General features: G+C 39.7%; 1 protein-coding gene across 10 annotated transcripts in view; it reads left to right on the top strand.

The window, feature by feature from the left end:
* The window catches only part of UPF2 (UPF2 regulator of nonsense mediated mRNA decay), a 65,958-nt gene extending 49,656 nt beyond the window's left edge, over nt 1-16,302 (top strand). For 4 of the 10 annotated variants that reach the window (XM_073000775.2, XM_073000769.2, XM_073000771.2 and 1 more), the window contains 8 exons: nt 915-1,054; nt 2,373-2,477; nt 3,808-3,906; nt 5,790-5,957; nt 7,450-7,591; nt 8,291-8,411; nt 12,477-12,535; nt 15,027-16,302. In XM_073000775.2, coding sequence (XP_072856876.2) covers nt 915-1,054; nt 2,373-2,477; nt 3,808-3,906; nt 5,790-5,957; nt 7,450-7,591; nt 8,291-8,411; nt 12,477-12,510 — 809 coding nt within the window. In that variant the 3' untranslated portion in view covers nt 12,511-12,535; nt 15,027-16,302. The remainder of the gene's footprint in view (nt 1-914; nt 1,055-2,372; nt 2,478-3,807; nt 3,907-5,789; nt 5,958-7,449; nt 7,592-8,290; nt 8,412-12,476; nt 12,536-15,026) is intronic. The other 6 variants (XM_073000776.2, XM_073000773.2, XM_078394261.1 and 3 more) reach the window with 3 other exon arrangements.
* Nucleotides 16,303-22,125: the final 5,823 nt, after the last annotated feature.

Raw genomic sequence — 22,125 nt, 5'->3', positions numbered from 1 at the left:
CCACAGCACCCCTGAACACGACACTACCAAAATTCACTGTCTTATCATGGTACAAGATTTGACAGCAGCTGGAACAAACCACATGAAACAGTGTTTTCCAACCTTTGGTCCCCAAATGTCCTTGGACTACAATGCACAGAAATCCTGACGAGCACAGCTAGTGGTGAAGGCTTCTGGGAGTTTTAATCCAAGAATATCTGGGAACCCAGGATTGGGAACCACTGATAAAAAGCAAGCAAATGTAGAATATGTCTCATAATGGATTTGGGGGGAGTTGACCCCTGGACTCTCACTAAAATTATCCACCCTGCTTTAAAAGACTTGTTTAGATCAGAATCTAAACTAAAAAGTACAGTATTCTGCTTCTGCTGGACCCAGCTTCCAACTATAGAGGATTGTATAGAGGATTGTGGATAGGTGTAACAATTGATAGGGAAGCAGGTGGGCAGGGAGACACATTATCCCACCTCCTCGCCGGAGTGGTCAGCAGCACAGGGAGGGAGGGAGGGAGGGAAGTGCTGGTTGGACTACTTCTGCGATTGGCATGCGGCTGTGCATGGCACACTGTGAGCAGTAAGTGGACTGGTTGGTTCTGGAGGGTGGATCCAAAGGGCAGACAAATACAAATATCCCATCTTTAGTCAGAATTGATCGCTCGTTTCTTAAAGTACTCCAGAAATAAACTTGAAAAAATAGCACTTTTTAGAGTTTAATATTTGAGCCAGTGTGTTAATAATAATGACTTATGTAACTTCTTACTAAACATTACCCTGCAGATTTTGTAACTTGAACCCTTACGTTTTTCTCTGAATATTTCAGTGGGATTACTGTCCAAGCAATTATACATTAGGTCATAGTGTTCGAATGTTCCTTAATGCACTTATTTACAATTCTTTCTTTTTTCCCTTTCTTAGGCCTTGTGAATGACAAAGAGTCCAAAGATTCAGTGACAGAAGGAGAAAACTTAGAGGAAGATGAAGAGGAGGAGGAAGGTGCAGTAGAAATAGAAGAACAGTCTGGAAATGAAAGTGAAATAAATGAGCCTGAAGAAGAGGTGATTCTTTTTCTACCACTGATTTTCTTAGCTATAATTTAGGAGTGTGGGATTTTTAGCTGTTTACTAATTAAAGTGGGCAGTTACCTAGATCAAGGTTTCAGAGGGGATTAAAAGACTGATAGCTACTGTGCTCAAGTCTCCACTATCATCACAACTTGAGAAGTTACACAATTTTATTCCAGAAACTACCAGCTCATGTTTCATTGCTAGACTCTCTTTGATTGAACATTTGAATTTGCAGAATAAATTGACCTTCTGTAGTAGGAGATAAGTGGACTTGCTGATTGGAATTACCATAGTGAGATCATGTGTGGAATACACTGCTGCAATATTGAGAATCTCAGGAATCAGTGACCCACACTGGAAACTCATCACAGCTCTGATCATCTGAGAAGTAGAATTGAAACTGTAGGAGGAGAGTGCCTGGACTCCAGTTTGGCACATACTTGCACTGTGCAATATAGTTGGTAATTTGTAGCCCTCACCCAGAGTCACCTCAAAGTGTAATCTGGTGGAAGATGAAAGGAGAAACCAATAGAATCGAGACATCTTTTTCTTCTGTCCCGAGGCATGGATATAAACTTATGCAATAGGACTTCAGACAGTGTCAAATCCGCCCCCCTCCCCCCATTTCTTCAGCCTACTCATCTAATGCCTAGCTAGTGGGAATAAACTGCAGCCAAGAAGAAAACTACCATCCTAACTCACACAGACCAAACCAGTCAGCAAGGTTACGAAGACCATCACTTTTTTTGATCTCCAGCATTCAGTTGGTTACAAGGGCCCTATAATCTATATCAGATACATTAAGTGCCATGTACATTTAGTCTGTTCATGTCAACATCCAGCAATTTTTGTGTGTGTGTCAACAAGCCATTCCCTCAGGACCTTCCTCTTTTCTGCCTTCTCTTTTGCTGTTCTTGCTTCTTCTTCCCATGGGTACCAATATAAAAGACACAGAGATTAGCATGTACAGTATATAAAAGAGACAGAGTTTTTTTAACTGATTACCTTCCTTGGCGCATTGTAGTCCATAAAGTAATGGAACTTTTAAAGAATTTTCTGTGTCTTCCTCTTGAGCTTAGTAATGAAAGAGCCAAATAAATATTCACTCAAGCTTTGCTGGGGTACATTTATTTGGATATGGAGAACCATATGGATTTGGATATGGAGCACCAAAACTGATAGTGGGGCATATTTCAGAACAGTGATAGTAAATGTATGTTTAAATTTATGTGTATACAAAATCAAAATAGCAGCTTATATCAGTTATGCTAAAATATAGCTTATGATATTGAAACTCTTCATATTTCAGGAAGGCTCTGACAATGATGATGAAGAGGGAGAAGAGGAAGAAGAAGAAAATACAGATTATCTCACAGATTCTAATAAGGAGAATGAAACTGATGAAGAGAATACTGTATGTACTGTATTGTTGTTTGTGTGATGACTATTTAGTAGCAAAAGCATTGCACACACACTAAGGAGGCATTAATGAGTTTGCTTGGACTTATCAATCCACATATCAGGCTACAAGAATATGAGAAACTAGGTGCATAATCTGTTCTAATGTAGATAAAGAACCTATACATAGTCACCCTGAGTTCAGATATAGGACTCTGAAGTAATACCACATTAGAGAGGGAGGGAGGGAAGAGCTGGATGGGCATATAAGAATTGGAGGAAAACCTTACATTCTTATTGTAGCTTATGTGCTCCTGTAGAAAGAAGGCAAACATAAAGTTTCCAGTAATGGCCTAATGCTCTGAGCCAGAGAGGCAGTATTCTCCCTTTATTAAAATGAATTGTTCACTAGAATTACTCCATTCTCTGTATTTACACTCACATAAAGAATACCAATGACTGGCTTTAAAGCCGTGTTTACCCAAATGTAGGAGATAGGTGTATTGTGTTGGAATAGAATTAATGATGGCAGAGAATGTCTGGTGGAGCTGGTCACATTACCCTAGAATGAAACAAGTTGTGGCCACTTTGGGTGTGAAAGTGTCCTCTCCATGTGTAGGATTGGAAGTTGAGTGTTTCTCAGAGGTGATATAAGATATGGGTCTGCTTTTGCAGTTTAAAAGGGGCAGATTCAAAGGTAGTGGAGAGTGCTGAACATGTATTGCTATATCAGAAAGAAAGTTACATATCAGAGGGTCTGAGTGAATAGCATGCCTCTAACTAGCCAACCACTTTATGTTTTAGGAACTTGATTATGCATCAACAATGGCTGGTATTAGTCCTTACTGAACTGAGAACTACAATGTTCTGTGCTTTCCCCCCTCTCATTTGAATGAAACTTTCCAATAATTAGAGTTATTGATTCATATTTAAGTGAATGATATAGTTCAGTAGAATTGTTTTTATAACACTTTCTGCTACATGCCAGCTGATTTCCATATGAAACTACTGATAGGCTATGAAGCTTGCAGTTGGAGGAATAAAATTAAAATGACTAGGAACAGCAGTCAGATGCAATGCTTTTGAAGTCCTGTTTTCCATCAGAAGACAAGGGAAACTACTGGTTATATTGTTTATGAAAGAATACTTCACAGACTCTGGTTAACTATTATACTAAAGAGAAGTTCCACAACAACACTGACTTTATTTCCTCTTGGAAATGATAGTTGTCAATCCAGACATTCCTGCCATTAGGGACTACACAGATGGAACTGATCCCTAAATGAGAAACAACTGTATACAGGAAGCAAGAGGATGTAATAGCATAGTTTTTCTTTATTTATCAGGAAGTAATGATTAAAGGAGGTGGACTTAAGCGTGTCCCATGCGCTGAAGATGAAGATTTCATTCAGGCATTGGACAAAATGATGCTGGAAAATTTACAGGTATTGGTTGGTTCATAGTAACTTGAATTGGATGGCTTACTCTTGTGATCTGCCTGAAGACCCATTTTCAACTTTAATAATATACTTCTTTGCATGTTCCCATAAACATTTGGATTCTAGCTGTAAAGTATTTGAAAACTCTACTTGGCCCAAGCTAGAAGTCAAGCTAATGAGGCATCCTCCATTCTATCCATAGGGATATGGGTGACATTCTTGTTCAACCATTAACACATTTTTTTGACAAAATACTCTCAGAGGAGCAGCGACAACCACTTTAATTGAAAACAGTCAGTAAAATACCAGTAATGAAATAGCAGTAGCAGAAGAGATACAGAAATGATAAAAAATAGTCTACAAACAGTTTGATTCATTTCTCAAAAATTTGAGAAAATACAAAGACGTTTGGTGTAAAAAAATGCATGCATGCTGGTAAAGCATTGCAGGAATAGTGCATCACATTAGCAAAGGTGTTTTTAGCAGTGCCCTTTCCCCCTGCAACCTGGTGGAAGCATCTGCAAAAGGTCTTTGTTGTAGATCTTACCACACATATGGACGTACACATCATAATATATGTCAAATATTCCAGTCTGAAGATGCATAATGCTTTGAAAGTACCACACAGCCACTTTGAATCTTGCTTAGAAGTGGTCTGTTAGTAAAAGTTCAGAATTGGACAATTGTGCTTTATTATCAGCCAACTAACTGCAGTGGCACTAGTTGAAGTTTCTCAGACGTTTATAAAGGTAGCTGTGGGTTTATAAGCATTTCTGTAAACAAGTCTGAAGTTACCATGCTATGGGTAGTAGACCATACTGTATGTGTCCAGGAGTAGCCGCCACTAGAGTTCCAGCCTTAGTGAGTGGTAAGTACTGTATATCAAAGTGGTCACTCCTCTCCCTCTATTCGTTGGCAATATTTGTAATGCTTCTACTGGGTTATGTAGGAAATACTCATCTTTCTCCTAAATCAAGAGATGACTCAAATTACATCCTCTTTTTTGTAGAATTTGATTATATAAAATTAGCATATTTATTTTTTGTTCTGAAGGAAATAATACAAAAGTCAAGAGCTCTCCTTATACTCTGATTTTAGTGTAATCTTTGATATAATTCAATTTGAACCTAAGTTGTAAATATATTACCTGTTCAAATCCATAAATGCTTATACAGTTTATATTTATCTTGCTTTTTCAGCAGAGGAATGGGGATTCAAATCTAAGTCAAAACTATATTGCGAACTTAACCCAAGTAGTACATATCATGATAGTAGCAGTAAATAAGTTCTGGCTTGGTTTCCTGACTTTACAAAATGAGCGTAGTTGAGCTTCCTGGAGATTTGCATGCATAAAATTTAAAAAATGAACAACTTTGCTGTAAATAATTACAGCAGTGTTCTTAAATCTATAATGGAACTGCCGCCACCTCAACATACACACACCCAGCTCGTTAACTAGAGGTGATGCTTGCATCATACTGGAAAATATTCTACAAAATGCCACTGTGTTGTATGTAAGATCTGAGCATGATTAATTAATATAGACTATTCGAGAAAGGTCAGTAAAAACCATTGTTAGCCAAGAAAAGAAAAATAAAATTCATTGCTGGAAAAGGGTCACATAACAGATTAACACAATAGCAATCTTCATGTCCTCTGGTTATATTTTGAACATTGAACTTTAGCCAATCCCAACTGTATGTAATTACCTGATACTATACACTTACTTGCGATGTTACAGTCACAGGTAAAAAAAAATAGGAGCTATGGAGTTAACAGGCTAGGTATAATTCTGTTTTTGAAACCAACAAATGTTATGAAGCCCTATTAGGATATTCAGTTCCCGTCCCTAAATGCTTATACAGTTTATGTTCGTCTTGCCTTTTCAGCAGAGGAGCGGGGAGTCTGTGAAAGTACATCAGTTAGATGTGGCGATTCCCTTGCATCTCAAGAGCCAGCTCAAGAAAGGTCCCCCGCTTGGTGGTGGGGAAGGAGAATCGGAGTCTGGAGACACGATGCCTTTTGTCATGTTAACAAGAAAAGGCAATAAGCAACAGGTGACTTCTTCCCTGAATCTGAATGTGAACTTATATCTTTTTTTAATTTTCTTCATTCTGCATCTTGAGTGTTCTAAGATTATGAGGCTAAAGTGTGGCCTGGTTGATTTTTCCTTTCCTTTTTTTTAAAAAGAGCAAATATATGCTTAAAAACATGCAGGACAGTTAGTTATAGCCTCATTCATGCAGAGGGAAGTATCACAGTTAATTGTAGTGCACAAATTTCTTAGAATAAAATTGCAAAATTTCTGTTCACTTTCCTAACCTTATGAGAACATTTAAAATGAACTTCTATCTCTTTCTATTCTCATGAGATTTATTTTCATCTCTTTTTGTAAATGAAGACAGATAACATTTAATGCCTTAAACCTATGTTTTAGCTATAACTGGGTAGGAACAAATCATTCAAATGATGAATTTTCTGTAAAGCAAATTAATGTGGTTCCAGAATGCTGCCCATTTGAGAGGTCTCGTGTTCCGTATATTATTTTAATAGTGGTTAGTCACATGTCAGACTAACCTAGGAATTTGCTTTAACATGGTAGGTAACACTCAGCTATGAATTAGGAAGCACCTACCCTGTTTCCCCAAAAGAAGATCTAACCTGAAAATAAGCCCTAGTTTGATTTTTCAGGATGCTAATAATATAAGCCATACCCCCTAAATAAGCCCCAGTTAGGTGAAACCCCACCTTCCACTCTTATGCAGCAACCAGAATGACATGACTATATTTGAATAAATATAGATTGTTGTACATGAAAAAAATAAAACATCCCCTGAAAATAAGCCTTAATGCTTTTTTGGAGCAAAAATTAATATAAGACTCTGTCTTATTTTCAGGGAAACAAGGTATTAAGACTCCACTTTCACGTAATATTCTTAGATGGTCTTATGTGAACTGCAATCTCTCAGCCATTTATGTGCCGTAGGTATAACTGACATGCCTCCAACCATAATTGTAAAGATTACAGCAGGATGTGAAGTACTTTGAACCTTCTGAAGCTTGACATGAGTGCTTAATATAATTAAAATAATCTCTTAGAAAGAGTACAGAAGCCACTGGCAATGGTGCAGCTAAAAATATTGTAAATAAATAAATAAATAAATAAATAATATTTGTTAATAGCATACTTCTGAATATTCATATTTATTCAGGGAAAGTGGTGATTTTATTCAGACATTGTGACTGAATGAAACCAATAGATTTGATGCATAATTGAGTTTCAGGTCTGGGTGTATTCTTCAGTGTGCCCTGCTAGCGAGGGTTGCAGACCAAGAATAATAGCACGTTTCAGAGTGTTTTCATACAATGGAATGTATGTTGAGCATCAATCTCTATTCTACTTGTTCACATGCTCCCATTCATGACTCTTCTGGAAATAGCTTTGACTTCAAAATAAAAGAGCAGTGCTTATCCTCTGTTTTTACTTCTAAAAATTGTTAAGCCATATATTTGTGCCTTCACTGATTTCTTATTCTTTTGTGTTCATAGTTTAAGATCCTAAATGTACCAATGTCTTCTCAACTGGCCGCTAATCATTGGAATCAGCAACAGGCTGAGCAAGAGGAGAGGATGAGAATGAAAAAACTGACACTGGATATCAACGAACGGCAGGAACAGGAGGACTATCAGGGTATGTGAATCTGTTTCAGACTCTGATTTGCAGGAAGAATACCTATCCTGAGATGATAGGCACTTTAAAACATTTAAATGTGTATGGTGTTTATTTCTTTAAATCATTTTCTTTTCATGTAGATCAGGGTTGATTATTCCAGCAGGGGAGAGGGCTATTTTCAGGTTTATTGGCATCTAGAAAGCTACTGTTTTCAAGGGACTTATTTGCATTTTTTAAAACATTTAATGCAGGGTTACATATTGTAAAAATTGCTACACTTTACTTTTTTAAATGAAAAATTGATTTAATTTAAAAAGGGGGGTTATGAAAAGCCCCTTGTGCCCTCAAGTGGCTAAGAAATTATTTATTTCACAGATGATTTTCATCAGGTGTGTATGTGCGGCCTGCCCATACTTTAGGTATTTTTTTGGCATATCTGTACTACAAATTTTGAACAATCTGAAATGAGTTTGTTTGCTGTTGCTTTCACTCCATAGAACTGTGACTGTTCGTTTGCCTCATACAAAATATCAGAGATGTCTTTCTTTTTTTCACAAAACATTTCCCGGGAATCTTTAATTAATTCCTTTAATTTTCAGTTCTTTACTTGATATCTAAAAGAACTGAGAGCCATAGCAGTTTAATGTCTCTGAAATGTTTTTCTTCTTCTAATGTATGTATGCCTTATTAACTTCTTTAAACAAATTTAATCTACAGAAATGATGCAGTCCCTGGCTCAGCGGCCAGCTCCAGCAAATACCAACCGAGAACGGCGGCCTCGTTATCAACATCCAAAGGGAGCACCTAATGCTGATCTAATCTTTAAAACAGGTGGAAGGTAGGTATTTGGGAAAGTGAATGAAATTATTGCATGCTTTTCAGTCTTCCTAAATTCCTTATTTCATATGTGCCTTGATTTATTAACTAATCATATCCTAGGCCAAGTGAACGTCCTCCTTAAAAGGTTGAGGTGTCATTAGCAGTACACTGAAAATTTCTGAAAATTATGCACTGAGATACCATGAAAGCTCCATAAAAATGATTGGAGATGGTACAAAACCTTAAGGTGGAAAAGTCTTTTTTTGTGGGAGAGGGTGTGTCCTATGAATGTTCTGAGATAATCCCCAAGATGTGGGGTTTTGCATAAGCTTCTCTTTTTAGTCACTTTGATGGGAGGATCAGGGCTAATAGCAGCTTGGTATCTTTTTTTTTGGAGGTAGGAGAAGATAACTTTCAAGGTTGTTTAAGAGTAGGTTGCAGAGCTATTCTACACGTGTCTCCTCAGATGTAACCCCACTGAATCACTCAAGATTCACTCCCAAAGAAATGAGTACAGACTTTTCAGCCTGAAGCACCTCCTATCACACTCTCACTTCTATCTTACAACACTCTCTTAGAATTACAGAAAAGATGTATGGGAACTGCTTTCATCTGTTCAAATGTAAGGCGTCTCCACAGGACAATTCTATACAGTATTCTCCTACAGAAAACGGAACAACTGTAGAACTTGGGAGGGTGATACTAGTGCTTCGAGTTTCAGGGCTGACTGAACCCACCTCAAACTCAGTGATCCAGCTGGATGCCCTTTTGGGTACTTCATAGCAGGACTTCGCGCCTTATGGCTTAAGTATATAGTAAGTCCTGAAGCAGTAACAAAATTAAAGGAGAAAAATGAAAAAGGAGAGAAAAAGCACACTTCAAAGTCTTACACATTTGTTTCAATGTGAGCTTTCACTGATCAAAATTCACTTTTTCAAGGAGTGCAAATGCCTCTTGTGTCTGAAAACGTAGATTTTGATTTATGAAAGTTCACACTGAAATGTGTTCAGCTTTTAAGTGCCACAATATTTTACTTTTTAGCTAGAATAGGTTCACTGAATCAGCTCCTTCCTAAGTTCTGTTGATTCAATGAGCCTAATCTAGTTGCCACTTACAGTACTATACTAAACATCAGGATTTTGGCCACTGAGTCTTGATTTGTAGAGGCTGTCTTATTGGGGTTGAGAGGCTTGAGTATCAGGAAATTTATAAGTATTTGGCTTACTAGAATATACCCATCTAGACAGCCAAACCTGCAAGGGTGTATAGGACAATGGAGGTCTTGATGCAAGACACTTATTGGGAATCATCTGTGGCACTTAACTGTCAGCTACTATTATTAAACTCTGGTGATGTAGTCAGAGAAAGATTAGAAGTGGTGGTTAAGTGTACAGGTATTCAAAATAGTTTCCCAAACTGGCTGATGCGATATATTTTGTACTATTGCTGTGTGCTATATCGCAGTCAATTACAGGGACAAACTGAGAGCAAATTACTCAAAGCCAGCTAATTAAATTTGAGGTAAGAGTTTCCAGTTTTAGTCTTTCTTGTTTGCACCTGGATGGTCCTTCTCTCGCCCAATAGTATTTGGTCCAACAAGGCAATACAAGCATCACAGTTGTTGCAGTGCGGCCATACGCCAAGTCTTCTCTTGGCTGCTTCATGCAGTATATCACAGAAGTGAGTACACCCGCTCACATTTAATAAATATGTTAGGATATCTTTTCATGTGACTACACTGAAGAAATGACACTTGGCTACAGTATAAAGCAGTGAGTATACAGCTTGTATAACAGTGTAAATGTGCTGTCCCCTCAAAATAGTGCAACACACAGCCATTAATGTCTAAACCGCTGACAACAAAAGTGAGTACAACCCTAAGGGACAATGTCAAAACTGGGCACAAAGTGTCAATATTTTGTGAGGCCACCATTATTTTCCAGCACTGCCTTAACCCTCTTGGGCATAGAGTTCACCAGAGCTTCACAGGTTGCCACTGGAGTCCTCTTCCACTCCTCCACGATGACATCACAGAGCTGATGGATGTTAAGAGACCTTGCGCACCTCCATCTTCCGTTTCAGGATGTCCCATAGATGCTCAATAGGGTTTGGGTCTGGAGACATGCTTGGCCAGTCCATCACCTTTACCTTCAGCTTCTTTAGCAAGGCAGTGGTCATTTTGGAGGTGTGTTTTGGGGTCATTATCATGTTGGAATACTGCCCTGCGGCCCAGTCTCCAAAGGGAGGGGGTCATACTCTCCTTCAGTATGTCACAGTACATGTTGGCATTCATGGTTCCCTCAATAAACTGTAGCTCCCCAGTGCCGGCAGCACTCATGCAGCCCCAGACCATGACACTCTCACCCCCATGCTTGACTGTAGGCATTACAAACTTTTCTTTGTACTCCTCACCTGGTTGCTGCCACACACGCTTGACAGCATCTGAACCAAATAAGTTTATCTTGGTCTCACCAGACCAGAGGACATGGTTCCAGAAATCCATGTTCTTAGTTTGCAGCAAACCGTATGTGGGCTTCCTTCTGGGATGACAGCCCTGGAGACCAATTTGATGCAGTGTGCAGCATATGGTCTGAGCACTGAGAGGCTGACCCTCACCCCTTCAACCTCTGCACAATGCTGCCAGTACTCCTACGTCTATTTCCCAAAGCCAACCTCTGGATACGATGCTGAGCACGGGCATTCATCTTGGGTCGACTGTGGCGAGGACTGTTCTGAGTGGAACCTGTCACGTTAAACCGCTGCATGGTCTTGGCCACTATGCTGCAGCTGAGTTTCAGGGGTTTGGCAATCTTCTTATAGCCTAGGCCACCTTTATGTAGAGCAACAGTTTGTTTTTTCAGCTCCTCAGCAAGTTCATTACCATGAGGTGCAGTGTGAAACTTCCAGTGACCAGTCTGAGAAAGTGAGAGCAATAACAACTGCTTCCCCTTCACACTCGAGACTTGTAACACTAACGGGTCTGTTGACACCAGGGAGGGAAAATGGCTACTTGGGCCCAGTTTGGACTTTGTCACTTAGGGGTGTACTCACTTTTGTTGCCAGCAGTTTAGACATTAATAGCTGTGTGTTGCGTTATTTTGAGGGGACAGCACATTATACAAGCTGTATACTCACTGTTTTACATTGTAGCCAAGTGTAATTTCTTCAGTGTTGTCACATGAAAAGATATCCTAAAATATTTATGAAATGTGAGGTGGTGTACTCACTTCTGTGATATACTGTATGTAACACCATCCTTGCCTATTGTTCTGTGGCTCAGGGAAGTCAGGAGTTGAGAAATATTCATGCTTTTTTTTCTACTGGAACATGTTTTTCAATCCATTTTTAGTAGGCATCCTTCAGTCTCAAGAGACTATGCTAACGTGCTCTGAATAGAGGTCTTGGAACAGTGTCTAGTGTGGCTGAGAAAGCCAATTCGAGAGTGACATTCCCTTTCACACTTAAGACAAATGCAATCTGTCCCCTGTCTAGCTCCCTGATTTTGCTGGTTTTGGGACTCCCTCTTTGCCTCAGCCTGTTAACAAGTGTCGCTTCAAATTGGGAGAGGCCGTGCTGCACTGCCTGCCTCCAGGCTGAATGTTCAGATGTGATGGTTTCCCATCTGTTGAGCCCATTCCTAAGGCCTTCAGATCCCACTATCCATTGCTTAAGCAATCCATTGCTTAATCATTGTCAAAACTAGTAGTTCTCAAACTTGAGTCCTCATATGTTCTTGGACTACAGCTCCCAGAAATCCTGGCCAGCACAGCAAGTGGTGAAGGTTTTTGGGAATTGCAGTCCGAGAACATCTGGGGACCCCAGTTTGAGAACCACTGGCCTAAACAATAACTTATCACCTTACTGAATGGTAATAAAGACATAGGACAGGTGGAGGAGAAGAGGAGTTTGGAGGCTAATGGTAATATTGCTGCCCAGTGAACCTTTAGTTATGAAGAAAGTTTACTTGGGATGACAGGAAGTATGAAAAAGGTAGCTTCTTATAGGCTGCAGTTTATTAAAAAAAAAGATCAGTGCTTTTCCAATTCATTATTTTTTTCACTCCTATTTTTTCTAATATGATCAGGCGCGAGAGAGGTAACAGACAGCGTCGAAGCTGAGATTAGTCACGGAAAACAAAGAAAAGTGAGTTTTGGAGCAGGAAGGTTCAAGGTATAGATTCATGAGAGGTCACTGTAGATGTAATCATGGATTGCATTAGGGACTTGCAGGTAGAAGGAGATCCAAAGCTGGCTTAGTGTTACCATTTAAAAACATGCATCAGCCTTGATTCAGGAAATATCAATGCAAGTCCATATTTGAGCACCCAAATCCTGATAGTTAGCCCTGACTAAACTTTGAACATTGAATCTGTTTGCAAAAAAGAAACTTCGTCTTGGATGCAACAGTTGATTGATGAATAGATATGGGGGTATTCATATACAAGTAAAAATATCACCTCAGAGGTGGAAAAAATGAGGGTCCGGCCCCAGTGGGCCGGACTGTCCACTCACAATTATGGTGCCACCACCAGTTCCGCAGCAGCTTCCTATCGTGCTGTTCTCCACAATGGATTAGCCACTCTCTCCAACCTAGCAGAGAGGCTTGTCATCCTGCCTCCTGCCAGGACTGGGTAATCAATTGCGAACAACGGCACAATAGGAAGGCACCACAGAGCCAGCAGTGACGGTGAAATTATGAGTGGACAGTCCGGCACCCTGGGGCCAGACTCCCATTATTTCCACCTGTGTATATTCATATTTGTATACAAATATCCCCATCTCTATTGATGAATAAGGGAGAAATTTTAGAGAGTTTTGTCCTCCCTGCAGAAATTTTAGAAAGAGAGAACTCTTTTGCACATCCCCAAAGTTTTCTAAAGGATCAAGTGAAAGCTGAAGGATCACCACAATTTCTTCATGTAACCATTCCATCATGTGAAGAATGCATCTAGAGAGATGAAGAGGAGAAAAAATGCAGGGAAGACAGGCAGCCTGTGGATATCATTAAAATCCATGGTCTTGCATTAAAAATGCATTGCTGTTATTGGGGCCCTTCTAGACAGGGCATGTATACTGCCTTTTTCTGTCCTTACCCACCCCCACAAAATGAAAATAATGGGGTTTACCTGCATTTACTGGGATTCACACCCACAAATTGCTTCTCCCCGTGGAGACAATAAAGCAGGCCCCAATCTGGTCTCAGCTGGAAGCCTGGGGACTGCATTCCGAAGAGATGGGACTAAAGGAGCTGATTTGCATAGGTAATTTTGTATAATTTTGAAAGTTTTAGTGCAGTATCTATAAATTGTAAGGGTTGCTGCAGCGGATTTTTGTTAAATAAAAAAAGAGTTTAACTTAAAAAGGTTTTTTTTTCCTGAAGAAGGCTTCTTCTTCTCTCTGGAGGCCAGTTTTTTTTAATGTGGTAACTTCCAGGATTGTGGGAGGGTCAGCAATGTTGCTGCCCCTCAAAAGATGAGGAAATGGTCCTCAATGTCCCTATAGAGGGCACAAAAGGTCTTCCTGTTCTATTTAAAAATATGTATATTTGGGAGCGTGGACTACATATTGCCTACCCATTATAAACTCCACTGATCTAAGTGGGACTTCTTGTGCACAGGTGAACAGCTGGAGCCTTAGGTAGTTTACTCTGAAGAGCAGTTTCTGTATAAGTAAGAAAGCCTATAAGATGGAAGCATTTGAGATGCTTCCAGGCATTACTAGTGCTGCACTACCTCTTCCTTTGCACTTTGACTTCCTTCCATTTCCCCTGGGTTTTTTTTTTTTGTTTTTTTGTTTTGTTTTTTTGGTAAAATAAAGGGTTAGGGAAGCACTATAGTGCCAAACCAACACCATACTACTTCCAGATGCAGGTGCTGTGGTCCTTTGGGGGGGGGGAGAGGGTAGAAAGGTGAGCTTCAGACTGGGAAAGAAAATGGTACAAAGTGAATCAGTGGGATTGGAAGGGACAAAAGAGTGGGGGAACTCATGGAAAGAAACTTCTGCCTACTGAGATAAGAGAAATCTTGTCAGGGTATCAGGTATGGGATTGTTTCCATTAAGATCAGGTCTTAACGGAACATGAAGAGATAGCAGTGCCCTGCCTGGAGGAGTCCTTCAGCAAAAATTATGCATTGAGAGTCTGTATTCTGCCTCCTGTATGAATAGTACAGATTTGCACCACTTACTAGCAGATACCAATTTCTGTAAAGAACAATGGAGCCTCACTCTGCCATTTGCCATCTTTGCAGGTTATTCTTCAGGTTTTTGGAGTTTTCTACAGGCACTACCATAATTTTTCAAGTGCATTTTCCACAAGTATATAACCACAAAGGCTAGAAGCATGTTTTAAAAACTAATATTTGGGGGAACTGAAATTGTACAACCATTACCACCTCCTGCACTTCTGTACTCAAGCAGAAATGCTTCATAGACTTGATTATAGTTGACCCGTTGAACTAACTGTCATGTTTGGTAGGGTTTTATTTGTTCAGCTAGTGATGGAATTAATAGGTATCTTTCAGATATGCAGCTTGCAAATGTTGAACAATCCTGGTTGGCTGTATTTGTCTAATGTAACTGTGTGGCTCTGTTCTTCATTGTAATGTTTTCCCTTTGTCTGTTCTCTTCCTTGTTAGGAGACGTTGATCCAGCAGCAAGTGTCATTTCATTAGGTCCTGTATCTCCAATGTTGTGGATTAGTGGAGTCCTCCAGCAATTAAATGAGAGCCACGGACACATCTGAGCATGTCAGTCTAGAGAGTTCAGAATCGAAAACCTGGGACAGGCTGGGGCCATAGAGCAGATACACCAGCCTCCACTAAAAACAGAAATAGCGGAAGCTTCCAGTCATGGCCTACCAAACAAACAAAATGCATCTTGTTATGGAACCATGTGAGGGTTAATCTTCTCATGAGAATGGAAGTAAATAAATGAGATGGTTAACTTTACCAGTGAGCAGTTCAGTTACAGCAAAGAGCAACTCAAGTAAGATGGATTATGCTGGAACAGAGACGGTGTTGATGGCTAAGAATGGGGGAAATCAAACCTAATAGGAGCGGCATATTCTCTCAATTGAGTGTGGTGTGTCAGGAGAACATTCATTTTAAGGGCTCCACATCTGTGTTAGAGAAGTGGTAGAGCAAGAGGTAATCATCATATACCAAACCCCGACACACAGGGTAAGCATAACAGCAAAATATACCAAAATACGGATATTCCGCAAGAACAAATTTTTGTTCAAATGGGAAGCCCCTGCTTTCCAAGGTGTGGGGTGCCGGGGAGACAGTGAAGCAAGAATCAGATCCAGGAGGTGGAACAGTCTACAGATGGTGAAGGGGGATGGGAGGGTAGAGAGCAGTGACCCAAAGTTGCTTAGAACAGCCTGACACCAGCCTAAGAATGGGGATCTAGAGGAGCACGTCAGAGCATCGTTGAATACCAAAATGTGCCAGTCAGCATGACAGACAGATGCCAAGAGGTGGAGCTGAATGTTCTGTTGACTTTCATGGGTTGATAAGCCTCTGTGTCTACATATTAAAAAAAGAGGAAAAAAATAGTTGGCAACAAGTAGAATTTTTATTTTTCTAAATGGAAATAAGATTTCTTGGTTAGTTTCTGACAATCTTGTTTGTTAGGATAGTTGTGGGGGATTTTTTGTTTGTTTTTGCTTCCACGTAGGTGTAGTTCATTAAGTTAAAGAGCACATCTGTATGCTACTAATTTTTCTTACCTATTTTGAAATTCTTTTTACCACTGTTGAGTTCTGCATGTAGAATTTTTAACAATACCTGTACAACATGTAACATTTCACACTTGCATACATACATACACAGTCAGAAATGCCGCCCGATCTTCACCAGCTTCAGAAATCTGATCTTTGCCAATGCTGCAATAAAGTGTTGTAATTTAGAATTGGCTTTTTTGTCTTTCTGTTTCCCATTTTGAAAACTCAGGCATCATTATCATGTTTATTCATCATAAAACAATGGGTTTTTTTGCAGGAAACTGGTGTACAGCTTGAATAGGAATAAAACAAGTTGTTCAATGGCTAAAGAGTCGTGGACCAATTTACTGCCTTTCTGCTTGCTAGTCTGGAGGAGTATGGATGGAGGGTCAGCTTCACCCTTTAGAGGGTTATGCCACTTAAAATACAATGATAGCTTTCATCTCCCTTTCTATTATCATATATGGTCCCTCCAAGAAAATAAGTTGGTGTTCTCACCTGGAAAGGGAAATGGGGGAGTGGTGGAGGACTGTCTTACTTCAGAGTATAGTAGCACAGTTTTGCCCTAAACCCTTCCTGACCCATTTGAGTTGTCTTACACGGTATATGTTAGTTTTGCAGCAATAAGAGCAAGCATGTGTAGTATGTGTCCTGACATCTCTTAGTTTGAATTTAATTTTAATTCAGAAAGGCTTTGTGAAAATAATTCTAAATATATGCTTGCACTTGTGGTTAAGGAAAATTTCTGAAAATAATGTGTGCCAGGCTCCTTCTTGAGCTGACTTAAAAACTCAGACTTAGAAAGTCCTATCTGCTGGCAAGATTTTGTTGTTGTTCTCTGCCATCAAGTTGGAATTGACTTATGATGGCCCTATTAGGGTTTTCAAGATAAGTGAGATATTTAAGAAGTGTTTTTTTACCAGTACCACTCCCCCAGTGAGTTTCCCTGACTGGGCAGGGAACCAAAACCAGGCTTACTGAGTTCTAGTTCATCCCTCTATGCCACACTGTGTATTGGCAAGTATTTAGTAACTCCTTAAAAAAATCCCTGACTTTTAAAATGTCTAACCCTCATGGCTAGGAGAAAGGGGCAAAGCATTGGAAGATGCCTTATCCCAGGCCAAACCATTGGCCAGCTGGCCCACTATAGTGTGACTGCTGGAGGTTTTCCAAGATCTTACACAGAGGTGTAAGTGGAGATGCAAAACTTTGAATCTGCGGCCTTCTTGATGGAAAATTTGTGTTCTTCCTCTGAGCTATGCGAGCTGTTCTGTCCCAATAGCAGAGCACTGGTCTTGCATTAGATCCTGTGTTCAACCTGTGGCATCCCTGGCTAAAGCTGCTCAGGTAGTAGGATTGGGAAGGACTTCTGTCTAGAGCCCTTGGAGAAATGCTGGTGGCCAGAATAGTCTAAATATGGGTAAAACAGTTTTATAAAGGAACTCAAAACCTTGTGTTATTTGAGGATTAGGTAGCATTATGTTCTGTGAGGCTTAAAAAGACCAAAAGATGTGTCCCTCTTGTGGAATTATGGGTGAAGGTAAATTGAAGGGCTTGATGGGTAGAGTTCAGCACCATCCCCTAGTGGTCCTTTTTTCTGTTAAAGATATCCTGTTCTCCACCTTTTATATAAATAGCATGGAGAGGTGAAAACCCACTGCAATCCCCCTTTCTGTTCTATGAATCTACATGTGTGTATGCCATAGTCATCAAAGTCTGTATGGTTACTGGGTATCCCTGGATTCCAGAAATGCCTGTTTTTATAATTGCAAGAATTAGAACCTTGCCTCTGGTCTAAAATAAAAACTTGAGATTTCGAGTTCTGCCCCCAATACCATATTCTGTAGCCATTCAGACTAAGACTGTCATGTTTGAGCCTGATCCCCAGCACCTCAGATCCTTCTCTAACATGGCTAATGATAGTGCTGTGTTTTTGTCACCTGCTCCCTTGCTGCCAGCCAGGTCTCTGTATTCTTTTTCTACACAAAGCACAAAGGAAAGTGATGGTATCTATGATTCTTCATAATTCCAAGCAGGTTTCTGCTAAAACCAAGAGGCATTTAATTGGCACAGCCAATCTTTACTGGATAAATGACACCCCTGGTTTAAGCCAGCTGGGCAGTGACCAATCGTAATGTTTTGAGAGTATCTTCAGCACAGCCTGTTGAACTACACTTTGGCAGCAGTTACTGCTTGGCTTGCTCTTCATAATTAGCCTCTGCTGTCTTTCTCCAAAGTTAGATTTGAATTAAATGTTGTGTGAAGTCATTCCTAGGGCTAAGTTCAAAGATGGCCCACTTCCACTCCGTAGAAGTGTTCTGCCTGCTGAAACCCAGAGAAGCTTCAGTGGACTTTTCCAAATATGTGTTCCATATGTCCTGGAAATGGCAAAGGGGCCAATGATAGATCCATACAGTTGGTTGTAATGTTAAAGTTTTAATTTAAGTTCTAAGAATTATACTCTGTCCTAATAGAAAGGTCAATTAATGGGTTCTGTCAACATTGCAAACCCTCCTGTATCATTGTGGCCCTAATGGAGACAATAAGATACAAGAGGGTTTGCAGCAGCACCATTACAATACACAAAACTGGACAGTAGTCTACCTCCAAGTAGCTCTTTGAATGCAGAATGTGCAGAAAACACAAAATGTAGGCTGGCAGTAGGGAAAATAAAACAGAAGTAGCAGAAGTGGAATGTCCTGGGTTTTGTTATATACTGCTACATCACTTCTGACCTATGGTGACTGTATAATTTAATAAGATCTTATCATTAAACAGGGTACCCAGTGTAGTCTAGTAGAGTGATGGATTAGGACTCTGGAGACCAAGGTTCAAATCCCCACTTGACCATGGAAATTCACTGGGGAGGGGAACTGGTAAAACCAATCCTTAAATATCTCACTTACTTTGAAAGCCCTGTTAAGGTGGCTTTAATTCATGGTACATAACTATCATTAAACAGCCCTGCTCTAATCTTGTTTAAGTACCTAATGGCTTCCTTTATTGACTTTCTCCCATCTCATCATTGCTCTTCTTTTCTTGCTGCCTTCAGCTTTTCCCAGCATTATTCTCTTTTCCAGAGAGTCTTTTTGTGGTATGTCCAAAGCATTATGGCTTCAGTTTAGTCATGTTAGCTTCTAATGAGAATTCTGGCTTGACCTGTTCTAGAACCCACATATTTGTCATTCCAGCTATGTAAGGCACTCAAACAAATGTTATTAGTATGTATGCTGTACTAAAGAGGGAGTATAGCGCTAGCAGTCAAAAAATACTGCTCAGTTATTCTGACATTCCCTTCTTAATGCTGGGAGAGAGGGAGAAAGACCGCAAAGGGAATGGGAAATGGGCAGTGTATAAGTATAAAATCACTATGACTAGAACCACTACCACCATCCTATTCTGCAAATAAAGCTTTATCTGGAAGCCTCCTTTATTTGTAAGAAGGTGCATACTTGATTCCAGCATTTTCACTAAAATTTTATCTGGATTGGAATCAATTTCAACTGAACTCATGAAGTTCTTTTGACCAGGCCCTATATAGCTTGTTCAAAGCTGTTAAGCTCTTAACAGTAAAACAGGCTTAAATTTGTAGTGTAGCTAATTTATGTTCACCTTGTACAGTACTTTGTATTTGTTTAAATGGAACATTGTTATTTGAAAGGACTGATCCTGAAAACAAATAGTAAGGCACTTTCTTGATAGGTAGCAGATGACTTACATGCCTCACCATGTCATGCATCCCAGGCACTTTTGAAGCATGTAATATACGTGTAAAGCCCTCCATCCCCTCTGCAGCAATCGGAGTATGTAGAGTTACCAGGTCTGAAGGCTTCCTCTCATGTTTCAATGAATTGGTGTTATTCTAGGTATTAACGGGAGAAGAAACGAATCTCAGGGCAGGTTGTGCTGGACTAAAGAATATGTGTATGACAGAAGGAGAACAATGTGCTGCACTATACATGTAAATGGAGGACTTACACATTGGTGGCCCTAATCACTATGTGCTGGAAATAATCTCAGTGAGGAGTATGTGAACCAGTCCTTCATTTGTGCAATTTGAATATGGCATCTTGGGTTGATTACTTGGAAATCTGATCCACGACTGCTGCTAAATGAATTGGCTTATGTATAAAAGGACTCTGACTCATCCACGTAAGCCATTCCCATAAGCAGGGATTATTTTCTAAGAGCACATTAAAGATAATTGTGAAGTTCAATTTATGCTGTCAGAGTCAGATCCACGAGCCCATAGATTTTGTAATACCAATGATACACAGTTTTTTCATTACTTAGCAAATGTTTGCTGGGGAGACCCTCTGGAAACACTTCTTCCTTGGACTGAATTAAAAACCCTTTGCTTTGTGTGTGTGTTGGTGATGCACATAGGATAGCCAGCATTTAAACTGATTTCTGCAAAGGTGTATTACGCTACAAGTTTTCCTATTTTAGGACACCAATCTGCCTGGTAGGTCACTACAGTTATTTCGAATTCCCTTCAAAAGTTATGTTAGTAAGTTATTTATTCTGCAGTGAGAATCCATTGAAAGTGCTTCTGTAGCTTTCAGCATCCTCACTGGTCTCTTTGGATGGAATTGTGCAAGAGGGAAGGGATGTAAATTATTTTTATGCTAATATGCATTGCTTGTAGATGCACTGAATGTAGATATAACATGGAGTGCATGTAGATATAATGCATGTTATCTATGTATCTACTGTATATGGAATGCATGTTAGCATAAGAATAATCTTCATCCCTTCCTTCTTGCACAATTCCATCCGGACAGTTATGCAGTTCATATATGAAGACACTCAGTGTTGTAGGCTGGTAAGGAGTTTAGTATATTGCTTGCTGTACAGCTGGTGCCCCAACTTTTCCATTAGACAAAATCCACTTTGCTATACGACATTTCCCCACTTTCTTGGATTCTTTTTCTTTGCCCCACCCAACCATGGCCAGGTTTTTCCTTCTGTGAGCCAAACAAAACTGTTGGCTTCCGAAAGTGTTTTTACTATTGCTTATAGTTACATAATAACTACATAATAATTGTGGGCTTGTGTTTACTCTAATCCATTCAACTCATACTCCTAACATGTACATTTGAGTGTGGGAATCAGCTGTAAATCAACAACCACAAGATACAAATGTAGCCAATCACTTGCATGGCTTAAAGGAGGATTGAATCAATTCATAGAAGATGGTGCTCCTGGTAACTGTTGGTCATAATGAATACACAAACCCTCAATTACTTCATATAATTCTGTATATGTATTCCTGGGGAGCACAATTTGGATGTGTGTTGTTGCACCCATCTCCTGCTTTGTGGGTTTCCCACAGGTGTCTGGTATGGCAGAATCCCAGATCACATACATTTTTGATCCAGCAATGTTCTTTTTATATTCTCAAAAGTGGTTTTCTACATTTGAGTTGTGTCTGTAGACCTACAGATGTTTTTCTGTTATGATTTCATTTTGTGACAGAATGCAGCTTGCATTCTGTCACAATGCTTCAGACTGCCAACAGCTGAAAGTAAATGCTACTAAATTCTTTATCCATCCACCATCACAATCAAGATTGGCATCGTGTGTGCCTTGTTTTTGGTAGTATACAGCTGGACCATAAATGTGATTTTGAAGGAGAACAGAGATCAAGGCACTATTTATATTCTTATCTAACCTGGCCAGGCTCCCTTTATCAATGCAATAGCAGTCACAAGCCCCTGTCGTAAATTCTCTGTCTTACATTTTCTGAAATTGTTCAGGCTGATGGGTTATTTTGTAGAAGCTGTTCCCACCCTCTTTAAAACAGCATAGACACTTGCACTTTAAAACAGGCAACACATTTCATCTTAAACATACTCTGTTCTGAGGCTGGGATACATCTTTTGCCATTTTTGCAAGGGACGTTTCTTCTTGAACAGAACTCTATTTTAGCTGCTTCAAGCTGAAAGGTGAGATCAAATAATCCTCCCCACCTCACCTTCAAGATAGAACAGATGGTTCTTTACATGCAC

The sequence above is a fragment of the Pogona vitticeps genome, chromosome 5 (genome assembly GCF_051106095.1).
Source record: "Pogona vitticeps strain Pit_001003342236 chromosome 5, PviZW2.1, whole genome shotgun sequence".
In the NCBI taxonomy this organism is placed as follows: Eukaryota; Metazoa; Chordata; class Lepidosauria; order Squamata; family Agamidae; genus Pogona; species Pogona vitticeps.
The sequence above is the reverse complement of the archived record's forward strand: the minus strand, read 5'-3'. Positions and strand labels throughout refer to the sequence as shown.